The sequence below is a fragment of the Psammomys obesus genome, unplaced genomic scaffold, assembly GCF_907164565.1.
Source record: "Psammomys obesus unplaced genomic scaffold, mPsaObe1.curated_primary_1811, whole genome shotgun sequence".
Lineage (NCBI taxonomy): Eukaryota > Metazoa > Chordata > Mammalia > Rodentia > Muridae > Psammomys > Psammomys obesus.
In genome coordinates this window covers 19,189,971-19,205,330 of record NW_026590062.1, presented here as the reverse complement: position 1 = coordinate 19,205,330, position 15,360 = coordinate 19,189,971, and the positions used below count along the sequence as shown (strand labels likewise).

The 15,360-nt window shown below is 46.3% G+C and overlaps 1 protein-coding gene across 1 annotated transcript in view; it reads left to right on the top strand.

Annotated features, from left to right (window-relative positions):
- The window catches only part of Auts2 (activator of transcription and developmental regulator AUTS2), a 1,016,386-nt gene that overhangs the window by 998,073 nt on the left and 2,953 nt on the right, over nucleotides 1-15,360 (top strand). The window contains exon 7 of the mRNA XM_055606033.1: nucleotides 12,820-13,294. Coding sequence (XP_055462008.1) covers nucleotides 12,820-13,294 — 475 coding nt within the window. The remainder of the gene's footprint in view (nucleotides 1-12,819; nucleotides 13,295-15,360) is intronic.

Sequence of the window (15,360 nt, the reverse complement as noted above, 5' to 3'; positions counted from 1 at the left end):
CCTAGAATTCCTCAGTGAGGGGGCTGGGGGTATGGCTCAGTGATAGAGCCCCTGCCTAGAATCCCCAGTGAGGGGCTGGGCTCAGTAATAGAATCCCTGCCTAGAATAAGCCAATGAAAGGCTAGGGCATGGTTCAGCAAGGTCAAGGCAGCATAAATGCCAAACAGCTACTCACAGTATATTGACAGTCAAGTAAGTGAATGCATGCTTTGCTCAGCCCCTTCTCTACCCTTATCTAGTCCAGGACACGAAACAAGGGAATTACGGCCGCTCGTATTCAGGTTGGGCATTACCACCTCAATTGACCTAATTAAGAAAATCACCCACAGGAGGCTGGAAAAATGGCTCAGCGGTTAAGAGTCCCTGCTGTTCTGGCAGTGGACCCAAGTTCAATTCCCAACACCTACATTGAGTGGCTCACAATTGCCTGTTACTCCAGTTTTAGCCTACACACACAGCATATCTTCAGACAAATATACACACATACATAAAAACAAAATAAAAAATTTTTTAAAGAATATCACAAATATGCTTCACAGGCCAGACAATCCCTCACGGAGACTTTCTTAGGTGATTCTGCATTGTGTAAAGTTGTATAAACTGACTGTCACAAATGGCTCCATTATACTCATTGCTACTGAATTGTTATATGTAAATGAGTCAAGTGTTAATTCTATGGGAACTGGAATCAGGTCAGGAGGGATTTACCTTCCCAGGCTGTGTGATGAAGGAAAATCTTGAGCTGTGTCTGGGGCAATGGCCAGTGGATAAAGTATTCATCTAGAAGGCAGGAAGCCCAGGGTTCAGTTCCCTGTAGAAGAAGTTCAATTCAGAACATGGCTGTTCTGGCAAGAGATCACATCCAAAGACCTTCTAGGTCTGTGTGATCCAGCTGGAATACAAACACAGCTTTAATCCAGGAGACAGAAGCAAGAAGATCTGAGTTCAAGGCCAGCCTGGTATAGAGCAAGTTTCAGATAAAGACAAGCTTACGTCCAGGCATGGTGGTACATGCCTTTAATCCCAAACAATGAAGGTAAAATTAGTTTGTAGAAGGAAGCACCCATGTTTGAAAGAGATGTTTGAGTGCAGAAAAAGTGAATCAGAGAACGACTTGACAGAGTAGGGTATACCCAACTCTCATGAGAAGAGAGAAGAAAGGGAAGCTACTTCAGGGGCAATGCAGAGAGAGAGGGGAGGCAGTTTTACCAGGAGGGTTTTACAGAGAGAGGTTGAAAGCAGAACGAGCCAGAGAATGAGAAGGAGCCAGACTGCTGGAGCTAGTTTGAGGCCAAGCAGAGCAGTTCAGGGGCTGAGAGAGAAGCCAGATTGTATAAGTCAGCTGGGAGAGGAGTTTGAGCCAGAACCAGCCAGCCCAGAGCTCAGGAAGAACAAGAAAGGGTGAGCTTATTAAGCAGTAAGTCTTGGAGGCTGAAAACACTCTAGGCCTCGGTTAGACTGTACGGAGGCTAGAAGCTTCTAGGTTAGCAGACAGAGGCAACAAACCTCTGAAACAACGGCTGAAGCAGGCGAATAGAAGTTGTTTTTACAGATCCCAGCATGCACCCTTACACAGCTGGACCCTGTGTATCTTCAGCACCAAGGAGCACATGGGGTAGTGAAGTCTCTAGGGCGGGGAGAGATGTGTTTCTGAGCCCTGGGGACTCAGAGTTCACCTTGACATGGAGAAGAGTCCTTGCCTGTTTTATTGAGGTTTTAATTAGCAGTGAAATACAGTATAGATTCATTATTAGGTTGTAACCAATTAGCAATAAACATATTAATATGCAAATTAATTAAATTAAAATTTTTTGGCTCTTGGAATTGACAGAGCCCTCTGTTGAAGGCTAGTGTGCTTGTGTGTGTGCGTATTATAAATTTTGTTTTGTGGGTTTATTTATTTTTTGTTTCTTTTGGATTGTTTTTGTTGTTGGGTTTTTGTTGTTGTTGTTTGTTTTTTTCAAGACAGGCTTTCTCTGTGTAACAGCCTTGGCTGTCTTGGAACTCACTTTGTAGACCAGCCTGGCTTCAAACTCGCATAGATCCAACTGTCTGTTTCTCTCTAGCGCTGGGACTAAAGGTTTAAGCCACCGTGCCTGGCTGTAATAAGTAACATCACACACTTTTTTCTTATAAGGGTTCCCAACAACACAGCAAAGTTCACCCTGGGGAGACCAGTGAGTTTATTGGGCTCACTCACAGCATGGGCAATGGGTAACTGACAGTAGTGTGTAACAGAAAAGCAGCCTCACTGGAAAGTCGTCATCAACATGGCTTCTGTGTAACATCATAGATGGGCCCCCTTAGTTAGCCTTTTTCAGACTGTATACTCCAGCACCTCAGAGTCCCTCAGGCCCCAGGCCAGGTGCAGTTAGGGCAGAATTGTCTACAGATAGCTGAGAGTAGTGGATGGCTGGTATCTCTGTTAAGGATCTAATGACCTTTCCTACCACCACCCCTATTACATGAATTCAGGGCTGTGCAACAGATCTGGTACAAGGAAGTGGTCGGGGAGAGAGGGAGAAGAATTATAGTCTGAGTGAGCATTAGGGTGGAGAGAGAAAGAGACAGTGTGGGAGGGCATAGGAGAGAAAAGAGTGTGGTGGGGGGAGGCAAAGACAAGCAGAGAGTGCAAGAGAGAGAGAAGCATGGTGGTGGGAGGGCGTGCCTGACATAGGTGATTTTCAGGACCCTAAAGGCCCCTGAGGGCAGGCCAGTTGAATTACTTGCACACCAACATACCCCCCCCCCTTCCTAGGAGGGAATGTCAACCTTCGACAGGCTGGATCCTGATTGATGCTTAGGCAGGCACAACTGATGTGATAAAGATGCCAGCTGTTTTCCTGGGAGGACCAAGTTCTATAACACATCACTTGTCTCCGTCTAAGCACCTAGCTTATAATGTGCTTATTATATTTTGTGCAAGGAGCAAGTCAGGAACATTAGAACACCCTAGTTCTGCATACTAATAAGCTAATTACCATGCTGAGGAAGACAGTGCTGAGATACCTTTTGCAACACATTGGAGGTTGGTCCACGCATTGATCCATTCCTTACAGTCTGTAACTGCAGGCTCTTTCCAGCATGAATTCTCCGATGTGTGGGTGCTTCTGCTGTATGTGTATTCAGTGCATAGAGATCCAATGCAAAGCGCGGGCCTGGAGAGCTCGCTGTCTGGGACATGGCATCTCATCACTGACAGACTGAAAAAGCCAAGATGAAGGGCTGGGCATGTGGCTTAGCTGGTTAGAAAGCTTAGCTTAGCTTAGCTTAGAGAGCTTGCTTGCATGTGTGGAACACTGGGTCCATCCAAATGCTGCGTGATCCAGGAGAGATGGTGCACACCTGTCGCCCCAGCCCCTAGGAAGTGGAGGCAGGAGGATCAAGACCATTCTCAGTTACACAGGAGCTGGAGGCTGACTGGGTGACATGACACCGTCTTTTTTGAAAATTTAATAGACATGTATGTGCTATTTGTCAAGGCACTAAGGAAGACTGAGTGTGTGTGTGTGTGTGGGTGTGGGTGTGGGTGAGCATGCACACAAGTTCATTCCAGTGGAGGTTAGAAGACAACTACGATGGTATAGCTCAGGAGCCATCGACTCTGAGACAGGGTCTCTTACTGGCTTGGAGCTCACTTATTGGGCAAGGCTGACTATACAGGGAGCCCCAGGGGCTGAGGAGATAGCTTATCAGACCCAAGTTCAGTTCCCAGTACTCACCCATGTTGGGTGATTCATGCTACTTGTAATCCCAACTCCAGGGGACTGGCCTCGGCAGCTATCCAAACGCATATGGCATACACCCTGAAAGACACGTATAAATTCATGTAGTTTGCTTTTTAGGGCATGTTCCGAGTCTCTTTTGCTATGCTAAATATAAATTTATTAATTTGTTATGAGGTGTGCGTGTGAACGTATGTGAAGGTCAAAGGACATCTTGTTAGAGTTGGCCCTCGTTTCGTCGTGTGGATCCTAGGAATCAAATTCAGGCCCTCAGGCTTAGCAAGCTTCTTTCCCCATGAGCCATGCTCCTGCCTCCTATGACGGAGGCAGGAGCTGTGTTTGGACCAAACCTGCTGCTTTTCCATGAAAGGGAAGTACACACTCCCAGCCACTCACTGGGGATTCCAGGCCAACCCTGCACTGCTGCCCTGCATCTCGAGCCTACTTTTTGCATGTTTTCCTGTGTGTGTATTGTATGCATGCACGTGCAAGCGGAGGCCACACGTCAGTATCTTCCTAGGTCATTGTCCACATTATCTTTATTGTCTGTGAGATAGGGTCTCATTTTGTTGCCCAAGCTGTCCTAAAGCTCATGGAGGTCTGCCTGCCACCATCTCTTTTCAAACAGCGCCTTTCGCTTAAACAGGGGCTCAGTGAGTGGTGAGACTGGGAGGCTAGAGGCTTCGGTGATCCTGCCTGTCTCGGTGCGCCCTGCACTAGGGTGGTTGGGCACACCCATGACCACAGCTTTGTTTACTTTGGGGTGGAGACTGGGCAAGCTTATTTGTATGGCTGTTAGGACACAGCTCGAAGACAAGCCTCTTTCTCCACTGGGTTTGAAGGGTCAAGCTCAGGTCTCTGGCTTAGCTACAAGTGCCTCTACCCGCAGAGTCATCCACATTCAGTGGCCTGCGGGTAACTCCCAAACCCTCTTCTGGCTTCTAGGCGCCTACACACTTGTGCATATTACCATCACCACTCCATATACACAAGTAAAAATTAATTTAAAAAACAATTTGAGACAGGGCCACACTGTGTAGCCAGGCTATGCCAGAACTCCCTGTGTAGACCAGGCTGGCCTTGAACTCACAGAGATCTACCTGTGCCGTGAGCAAAGGCACGAGCCACCACGTCTGGCTATGAATCAGTCTTCTAAAAAGTAAGAACTGAAGAAGACTCCCCTATTCTCCAACACAATTGCACACATGTACACACACACACACACACACACCACTCATATACACTTAAACAATAAATAGCTAAAAATAAAATAAAGCATACAGGCATAAACGTGCTATGGCACTTCTGTATAACCATTCCCTGGTGTGACACTGTTTGTTTTTTTATTTATTTTTCTTTCTGTCTGTTTGTGTTCATGTCTGTAAGCTGACGGTGGAGTCCGTGTGCACGCACACCACAGACACATACCAGCAGGGCCCCACCCGTCCCTGGTTATTAAAAAGCTCTATGCTTTTGATCGCCCTACTTTTTTATCCCCTTGTAATACAAAAATAACCAAGCTATTAGAATCCTTTATGATTCAAACCAGAACATTAGTTTTATTATATATGGAAAATGCATCCTTAACCATCAAAATGACATCTAATTATTTCCCATTGGCTTGTATTATATGCTATTATTTTATTGCAATCTACTGTCCAATTACAGAAACGACTCCAAAGAGGCATAATTTTTCTGGCTTAATGTGTAATTGTTTATTGAGTGTTTTTCTCATTATGGTGATTTTTTTTTTCCTTTTAGAATTGCTCTTATAAAAAAACTTGCTTAGATTTTTGTAAATTGATTATTATGTAGTTAAAGAAATCAGGCATTCAGGCTCTGTGTGGCACTGTGCTCAGAACTGAAGGAAGTGTAGGTTTTAAAGAGACCCTTCCTTCTTTAAAGAACAGAGATGGCTCTGCCCTTAAGAGTACGTGTGTCTCTTACAGGGGACCTGGGTTAGTTCCCAGCACTTATGTCGGCAGCTCAAAACCACCTGCAGCTCCAGCTCCAGGGGATTTGACGCTGTCTTCTAGCCTCTGTGGGCATCTACACTTACACATACACATATGTATACACATAAGTAAGTTCAAGGCTATACTGGGCAACTTAGCAAGAATGATCCCAAAATTCAAACACTCCTTCAAGTGCTGGGATGTAGTTTAGACATAGAACATGTGCCTAATATCCTCCATTGAGGGGCTGGGTGCAGGGCTTCTCAGTCCAGCAGCTGCCTAGAAAGGCACTGCACAAGGCATTGACAGGAAACGCCCCTGGAGAGTGTAGGCTGCTGAGAAAGATTGGTGGCATAACTGGGTGTTTACAGTGAGGCTGGTCCAGCCAGAAGTGAGCTGGGAGGAGATGAGACGTCAGCCATGTTGGGCTGCAGCACATGGCATCTGGGCCGAACAGACACATCCTTCAGCTGTTGAAGAAGGAGACAAATGGCACAGTCCCCTCTGGCACACTTGGCGGCAAGCTTCTCTGAAGGATGACAGCCTGCCTGAGAGCATCAGTCAAGCCTCAAATCCACTTTTACCGTGACTTGAACCATCTGTTGCAAGGACAGGTGACATGTCTACTACTTGGGCTCCAGACACTGACCTGTAGCATTTTGTCAGAAAGGTTATTTCTGATGGCTAAAGTCACCATCTTTTTCATACCCTACACTTGTGGAGACTTGTAACCTCAAAGTTTGTACTGGAGTGTGTTCTTTCTCCATGACACCTGAGGACCAAAAAACTAAAGCAGATGAAATTGGCAAGAGATACTATTTTTGTACAAAGAATTTATCGCATAGATGGGCTGTAAAAAATTCAACATAAGGGGGCTGGTGAGATGGCTTAGTAGGTAAGAGCATTTAGTATGCAAGCATGAGGGCTTAGTTCAAATCCCTAGAACTCTATGGTGTGTGCCTACAACCCCAACACTGAGGCAAATATGGAGACAGGAGCATCATTGGGGCTTTCTGGGTCACAGCCTAGCTCCAGCTTGAGGAGTGTGTGTTTGGAAGTTGGGATTTGGGAGTTCTTCAACACTGTTGAAAACATTTAGCTCTGGCCTCAGTAAATACCAGGCCAGGATCAAATACTCAAGTGACAGACAACACATGCTGGAGAGGATGTGGAGAAAGGGGATCCCTCCTCCATTGCTGGTAGGAATGTAAACTTGTACAATCACTTTGGAAATCAATCTGATGCTTTCTCAGACAATTAGGAATAGTGCTACCTCAAGGTCTGGCTATACCACTCCTAGGCAGATATCCAAAATATGTTCAAGTATACAACAAGGACATTTGCTCAACCATGTTCTAGCAGCTTTATTCGTAATAGCCAGGATCTGGAAACAACCCAGGTATCCTTCAACTGAGGAATGGATACAGAAATTGTGGTACATTTACACAACGGAATACTACTTAGCAATTAAAAAAAACAAGGAAATCATGAAATTTGCAGGCAAATGGTGGGACCTAGAAACGATCATCCTGAGTGAGGTATCCCAAAAGCAGAAAGACACACATGGTATATACTCACTTATATAGACCTATAAGATAGGATACTCAGCAATTAAAAAACAAGAAAATCATGAAATTTGCAGGCAGAAGGTGGGAACTAGAAAAGATCATCCTGAGTGAGATATCCCTGAAGCAGAAAGACACACATGATATATACTCATTTATAAGTGAATATTAGACATATAATATAGGATAAACATACTAAAATCTGTACACCTAAAGAAGCTAAGCAGGAAGGCGGACCCTGGGTAAGATGCTCAATTCGCATTCAGAAAGTCAAATGGGATAGACATCAGAAGAGGGAGAAAACAGGGAACAGGACAGGAGATTACCACAGAGGGCCTCTGAAAGACTCTACCCAGCAGGGTATCAAAGTAGATGCTGAGACTCATAGCCTAACTTTGGGCTGAGTGCAGGGAATCTTATGAAAGAAGGGGGAGATGAAAGACCTGAAGAGGACAGTAGCTCCACAGGGAGAGCAACAGAACCAAAAAAATCTGGGTACAGGGGTCTTTTCTGAGACTGATACTCCAACCAAGGACCATGCATGGAGATAACCAAAAATCCCTGCACAGAGGTAGCCCATGGCAGCTCATTATCCAAGTGGGTTTCCTAGTAAGGGGAACAGTGGCTGTTTCTGACATGAATTCAATGGCTGGCTTTTTGATCACCTCCCCCTGAGGGGCAGGATGGGGGCGAGGTAGCCTTACCAGGCTACAGAGGAAGACAATGCAGCCAGTCCTGATGAGACCTGATAGGCTAGGGACAGAGGGAAGGGGAGAAGGACCTCCCCAATGAGTGGACTGGGGGAGAGGCATGGGAGGAGATGAGGGAGGGAGGGAGAGTGGGCTTGGGAGGGAGCTACAGCTGGGATATAAAGTGAATAAATTGTAATAAATTAAAAAAAGAAAACTTTAAAAATCTTTTAAAAAGTTTATTTTGTGTGTGTTCAAGCATCCATGTGCAAGCCCGATGACAATTTGCTGGAGTTGTTCTTCCACATATGGGTTTGAGGGCTCACACTCAGATCAGGCCTCGAAGCAAGTGCCTTTACCCACTGAGTATATCAAAGGCCCCATACCTCTTATTTTCCAAAAGCTACAAAGGAAATGGTATGTTTAGCAGTCAAGGGTGATCATGAAAGGCTCTTTGTCCTATAGGAAAGCCAGGTCATACAGAACATTTGTTACTGTTCTGGCTGAGGACAAACACCTACAGAAACAGCTTCAGGAAGGAAGACAGTACATTATGGCAGGGAAGGCCCAGTGGCAGGAGCAGGTGTTGTGTCTCATGACATCATCCACAGTCAGGAAGTACGGAGTAATGAATGCTGGTGCCGAGCTAGCTTTCTCTTCTCTGTGCAGTGCAGGACCCCAGTCTGTGGATAGCCAATGTTGCCCTCCCTCAGGGTGGGTCCTCTCACCTCAGTTTAACTTACACAGAAACTCCATCATGGACACACCCAGAGACGTGTTTCCACGGTGATTCTTCGTGCTGTCAAGATTTACCCTCACAGGCGGCCGCCATCAAACTGGCAACTGGTGTCTCTTTGGTAGATGACTGCTGTTGAGGCATTGGGCAGAGCCTTCAGCACTGATGCTTTATCGGTGTGAGGGCTGGGTGGAGGGAAGTGTGAAACAGGTGTGATCGTTCTGGATCTCGGGATGCACACTGGCTGTGGTGCCTGTGAGATCAGCCCACCCTGGGAATGTTCAGTAAACCACACACAGCCCCCCATTATGTTCATTTGTTTGCTTGTGTAGTGTGTGTGTCCTTCTGCTTTTTTGGCCATGCATATCACATCGTGCGTGATGGTGGTCAGAAGGCAGCTTGCAGGTGTTGCTTATTTCCTACCACGTAGACCCAGGGGATCAGACTCAGGCTTGGTGGCGTGCGCTTTTTACCTACTGAGCCATCTTGGTAGTGAGGGTGGAGGGATTCATTATAAAATGTAACACCTCTCTTCCTTGCTTGCCTGGTAATATATTTTCATGATAGAAACATTGAGAAGTTAAGGGGAGAAAAAAATCACAGGCTCAGAGCCGTGTTTGGCTATGTAGTTTGTCAGTCTATGTACATGTTTACACTGGTAATTGTTCTCACCGAGACAAAACTGACCATATATTTTCTTTTCCTTAGTGTAATTTTGCTCAAGGGGTTTCTGTTTGGTTCCTTACTTGATTTGGAGAGGATCTCATGCCTCTGAGGCTGGCCTCAAACTCCCTATGTAGCCAAGGCTGGCTCTGAACTCCGGATCTCTTGCCTTTGCCTTCCAAGTGATGGGATCACCACTCCTGCCTCTGCCAAGCCCTTGGTGTATGCCATGGGAAGAACTCACAGGACTTAGCACGTCTTCACAGAATGCTCGCAGGTAGTTCCTGTGTGTGAGCATGTGGTGCTGGACGTGGGGACGTGCTGCAGTTCGCCACAGCATCAAAGCTCACCCTTTACCAACCCAAGTTCGATGTTATATGCTACAATAAAGATCTTGTGCTAGGCAGTGGTGGTGCATGTCTTTAATCCCAGCACTCGGGAGGCAGAGGTATGTGGATCTCTCAGAGTTCAAGGCCAGCCTGGTCCACAGAGTGAGTACTAGGTCAGTCAAGCCTACACAGAAAAACCCTGTCCCCAAAACACCCCTGCCTCCCAAAAAAAGATTTTGTATCGAATATAATCTATACCACACTGTCCATGTAATTTCCAAGTATACAAGCCATAATGAAAAACAAAGGAGAAATTAGTGAGAAGTCATTTTTTTATAATGGCATAATAGGCTTGGAAGCATAGAAATGCTTGCTTAATAATAAAATAGATGTAGGCCAGCAGGATAGCTCAGTGGATATAGGTGCTTGCTAGCCAAGCTTGATAGCCTGAATTTCATGCTGAAGATGTACATGGTGGAATCATGTGGGTCGCTGGAGAACCAATTCCTTCACCTCCACAAGCACAGTAGCTTTGCACCCTTCCACATAAACAAAATTAATAAATGTAAATTTTTAAAAAACGTTTTGATCAGTGGTTTCTCAACATGTAGGTAGTGACCCATTTGAGGGTAGAATGACCCTGTCACAGGGGTCACCTAAGACCATCAGAAAACATGGATATTTGCAGTACAATTAATAATAGTAGCAAAGTTACAGTTATGAAGTAGCAATGAAAATAACTTTATGGTCAGGAGCTACCACAACATGAGGAACTGTATTAAAGGGTTGTAGCATCAGAAAGGTTGAGAACCACTAGGTTAGATGATTATATAACTATGGACTGTGACAAATGCAATCTTTTCTTTTTTGTGTGTGGGTCTGTTTGTTTTGGATTACTCTTGCTTGGATTTAGTTTCTCTGTGTGGCACTGGATGGCCTCAAACTCATTTTCAGCCAGGTTATCTCTACATAGCTATGACTGTTCCAAAACTCACTCTGTAGACCAGGCTGGCCTGGAACTCACAGAGATAAGCCTGCCTCTGCCTCCTGAGTGCTATGATTAAAGATGTGTACCACCATCTCCATGAAGGCTCCAAACCCTTAACCATCATTCTGTATTAGTTCCTTTTCATCTCTGTGACAAAATACCCAGGTGGAAGCAACCTGAGAAAGGAAAGGTTGATTTTGGCTCATGGTTCAACGATACAGTCCGTCAAGGTGGGGGGCATGGGAGGAGCGTGAGGCAGCTGCTCGAGTTGCACCGGCAGAGAACAGCAGAGAGATGGACGCCAGTGCTCAGCCCACTTCTCCCCGTTATCCAGCCTGCAGTCTCAGCCTATTGGACAGCTCTGGCGGATCCTTTTTAACCTAATCTAGATGGTGGATTCTTTTTAACCTAACCTACAAAGACCCTTCACAGCCATGCCAAGAGGCTTGTTTGCACAGTGGTTCTAAATCCTGTGGTCTTCGTGATTAAGGTTAACCATCACCAATACCATGATTCGCCTTCCTGTTGTTATTATTATCTGCTCCAAGTACCGAGCAGCTTCTGGTGAAGTTCTAAGTTTAAAATTCAAAGATCAAGAATAGTGATACCTACCAGTAATTGGAGCACTTAGGGGCCTGAGGCAGGGGGATGGCTGAGTTTGAGGCCGGTAAGGGCTACAAAGAAATATGGTATTAAAAACAAACAACCTTGTAAAACTCAGTGTACCTCAAAAATGGCGGAGGGTAGGAGAGCATGACAAAACACAGTGATTCCATTTCCAGAAATTCTGTGTGAAGTAAAACCATGCAAACCAGATTCTGGGTCTTAGAGCCAAATGATATCCAGTGGGATTTAGAAAGCTAACTGGAGCAGTACCCAGCCTTGTTCCTCTCCTCTTTGTAAATCTGATAGATTGAGACACCAACAGTGGGACCCAAAGATGGTGGCTCAGTGGCTAAGAGTCTGAACCACTACTCTTGCAGAGGACCAGAGCTCAGCTCCCGAGTATCCATGTCTGGAGGCTCACAACAGCTTGTCAGTCCAGCTCCAGGAGGCTTGACAGCCCTCTTCTGGCTGCAGGCAGTTGTGTTCACACAGGCACACATACATACACATAAATAAAAAATTAAATTAATTTTTAAAAGAGCCAACAGTGCTCTTCTAGAAGAGTGGCATTCTCTGCTGTGAACTTCTTCTCTCTTTCTCCCTCCTCCTCCCTAACTTTGCTTATTTGTAGTTTCTGCATAATGAGCACTCTGTAAAAATTTAGAATACGTCACTGAAAATTTACAGGCCCTATAATTTTTTCTAACAAGAAAATTTCCAAGTATTATGATACTCATTATTGCAAAAGGGATCCTTATTTTTATTTTTATTTTTTGTCATTTGGAGCTCTTGGTGTCTGCTTGGGATAGGCCTTGGGGCCTTGTACGTGCAAGGCAATCGCTCTTTCATGGAGTCATGGCCTTAGTGTAGCTATCCTGAAAGAACAGGCTTTGGATCCATGACATAGTTAAAGCCACAAACCGTAGTTATCAAATGGTCCAATGGCTAGAGCAAGCCACTCCTTCCCCCTCCATCCTCATGTTTTGTTGTTTGGTTTGTTGAGGTTCCAGTAGGGGTGGGACTTTATGCACACTAGGCTACACCCTCAGCCCTTCAATAGGGGATCCTAGACAGGTGCTCTATATTGAACCAGACCCCTGGCCCCTAGCTGGGATGTGGGGTGGCATTCTAGACAAGAGCTGTACCCCTGAGTCACTTCCTTAGCTTCTCACTGGAGACAGTGTTAGTACTGATTCCTTCTCCACACATACGCAAAAGTCCTTACTCACGCAGTGTCTTTCCTCTATACTATGTATTTATGTTATGTTTTAGGGTGTTTTAAATTTTCATGTCTATTTTTATTCACATGGTGTTTTCCCCACATGTATGTATGAACACCACATTTATGCCCGGTGCCCTTAGAGATCAGAAAAGGGCATTGGAACCCAGAGAACTGAAGTTACCAATGGCGTACAATCCCTAAGCTATGGGAATCCGGGTGCTGGGTGGCAGGTGCAGCACTCGCTGAGAATGTTTGAAGCGTTTTACAATTTGCTTGTCCTCTGTGTCCCTTGCTTCCTTTACGCATCCTTCCTGTTTTTGTCTCTCTTCTCTCTCATACAGATCCAGAGTTGGGTGTGGGCACGCTATCTGAACACGACAACCAAGATGCAGGGCCGATTGTCCCCAAGATCTCGGGTCTAGAGAGAAGTCAGGAGAAGAGCCAGGACTGTTGCAAAGAGCCCGTCTTTGAACCCGTGGTGCTCAAAGACCCACATCCTCAGCTCCCCCAGCTACCATCCCAGCCCCAGGCGGAGCCCCAGCTCCAAGTGCCCTCTCCAGACCCAGACTTGGTCCAGCGCACGGAGGCTCCATCCCAGTTTCCTCCTCCAAGTACACAGCCAGCCCAAGGACCCCCAGAAGCCCAGCTGCAGCCTGCCCCGCTGCCCCAGGTGCAGCGGCCACCCCGGCCGCAGTCCCCCAGCCACCTGCTCCAGCAGCCCCTTCCGCCTGTGCAGCCACATCCCTCTTCCCAGAGCCTCTCGCAGCAGCCACTGTCTGCTTACAACAGCAGCAGCCTGAGCCTCAACAGCTTAAGGTGAGTGACCCTGATCTTCCACACAGCGGGAGTCACTGAGCAGGAGCTCCCACAGACTAGTGTTGTCTTTTTGCCATTTGTCTGGCTTCTTAATTGGTGAGATTGAAAGACAGGGAAAGAAACTGTTGAGAGATCTTGGGTTGAGTGTTGAGGACATTGGTGGTGGGCGGGGTTGGAATAAAATTCCTGCAGGGACTTGAGGTAATACAAAAAGGAGGGAAAGGTAAGAAGGAAGGCAGGGAGGGAGGGAGGGAGGGAAGGAAGGAAGGAAGGAAGGAAGGAAGGAAGGAAGGAAGGAAGGAAGGAAGGAAGGAAGGAAGGAAAGTTGGAGGAGCCAGGCATGATGGCATATGATACCTTTAGTCCCAGCACTCAGGAGGCAGAGGCAGATTAATCTCTGAGTTCAGGGCCAGCCTGGTCTACACAGTGAGTTTCAGGACATCCAGGGCTACACAGAGAAATGCTTCCTTAATACAAACAAACAACAATAACACCACCACCACCCCCAAAAAAAATCCCGAAGTTGGAGGATGTACCAGAGCACCTGGGTGGAGGGCAGACAGGTAGGACAGGCATGTTGAAGCACACCTGAAGATTTTCCATGGGGAGAGTCTGAGACAGGAGGCTCTGTGCCTCTGGTGAGAGCCTTTTAGAAAGTCATGCTGGACTTCCAAAGGAAAAATATAAACAGCAACCCAAGCACAAATCTTTTGATCTACAGTGATGTCCTGCCTGCAAGATATGTTAGGGCAATGGTAGCACAACACTTGTGGGATTATCCAACCAATATCTGATTTGACTTAAGACCCTCTCCATAAGATGGAACCCAAACTTGGCATTGCTTGGGTGACCAAGAACCAGAGACTGGATAGCCCATGGACCTAGGGTAAAACCAAACAATACTGTTCTAAATAAATAAACTAACAATAAAAAAAAAAAGAAAAAGAAAAGAAAAGAAAAGAAAGCTGTGCTGGTATTTCCAGAGGCCCAGGACCCTAAGATTTTGAGCTTCTTTTGTTAGGAGGCTCTTTCTCCACTTCGGGTCACTCAGCTCTGTTGAAAGTAAGAGAGAATCCCTGCATGGAGAGCCAAGCTCTGTTTTGACTTTCTCAGGCCCTACAAGGGAAAGTTGACAGAGTTGCTCAAATGATGTCTGCCAAGAAGAAGGTCTAGATCCACCACTGTCCCCAGACCCCATCTTTGTTACTGAATTCCTTTTGGAAGGCAGATGACTTCAAGGGTTTCGGGATGCATTTGTTTCCTGAGTACCTTCCCCACAGGGTCAGGTCTGTCTCATGATCCTCTGACTCAGAAGAGTGGTATGTTAAAGAGTGGTATGTTAGCTGCTTCTCTTGTTGCTTTGACAAAATACCTGACAGAGATAATTTAAAGAAGGAAGGGATTATTTTGGCTTGCATTCTGTGGGTACACAGTCTATCATGGAAGGGAAGGCATGATGGTAGGAACACGAGGTAGCTGGTATCCACAGTCAGGAAGCAGAGAGAGGAATGCTGGTCCTCAGCTCTCCACCCCCTCCCCCGCTTCAGTCCAGAACCGTATTCCCTGAGATGGTGCTGCCTATGTCCAGGGTGGTTCTTCCCACGCAGTGTGGATGCACTCTCCCCTATATGCCCAGGCTCATCTCACAGGGGATGCAGCCCTACCGTACCTGACGCCTCACTTGTGCTGCCTTCTCACCCAAGGTGACAGTGGCAAGCCAGCAGTGCTTACAAAAGAATTTTATTCCATTTTCTTAACTCAGCTGCTAGTGTGGCTACTGGAAGGTGGGAAGGCTGGGCCCCTGCTAGCGTGGAGGGGTCCTGAGGTTGAGTCAAGAGGAGCCACCTGAACAGGGTGTGAGGGTGCATCTGGAAATGGAACAGTAGCTCCTAGATGCTTCTTTGTATAGTAGCCAGGGTAGTGCACAGCTGTCTATGGTTCCCAAGGCTGCTGGATGCCAGGGAACATTGATGAAGAGGAAGGGGGTAAGGCAGGCATGTTTAATGGCTTATAGGCATGGAGATGGGATTCTGAAAAATACACACACACACACACACACACACACA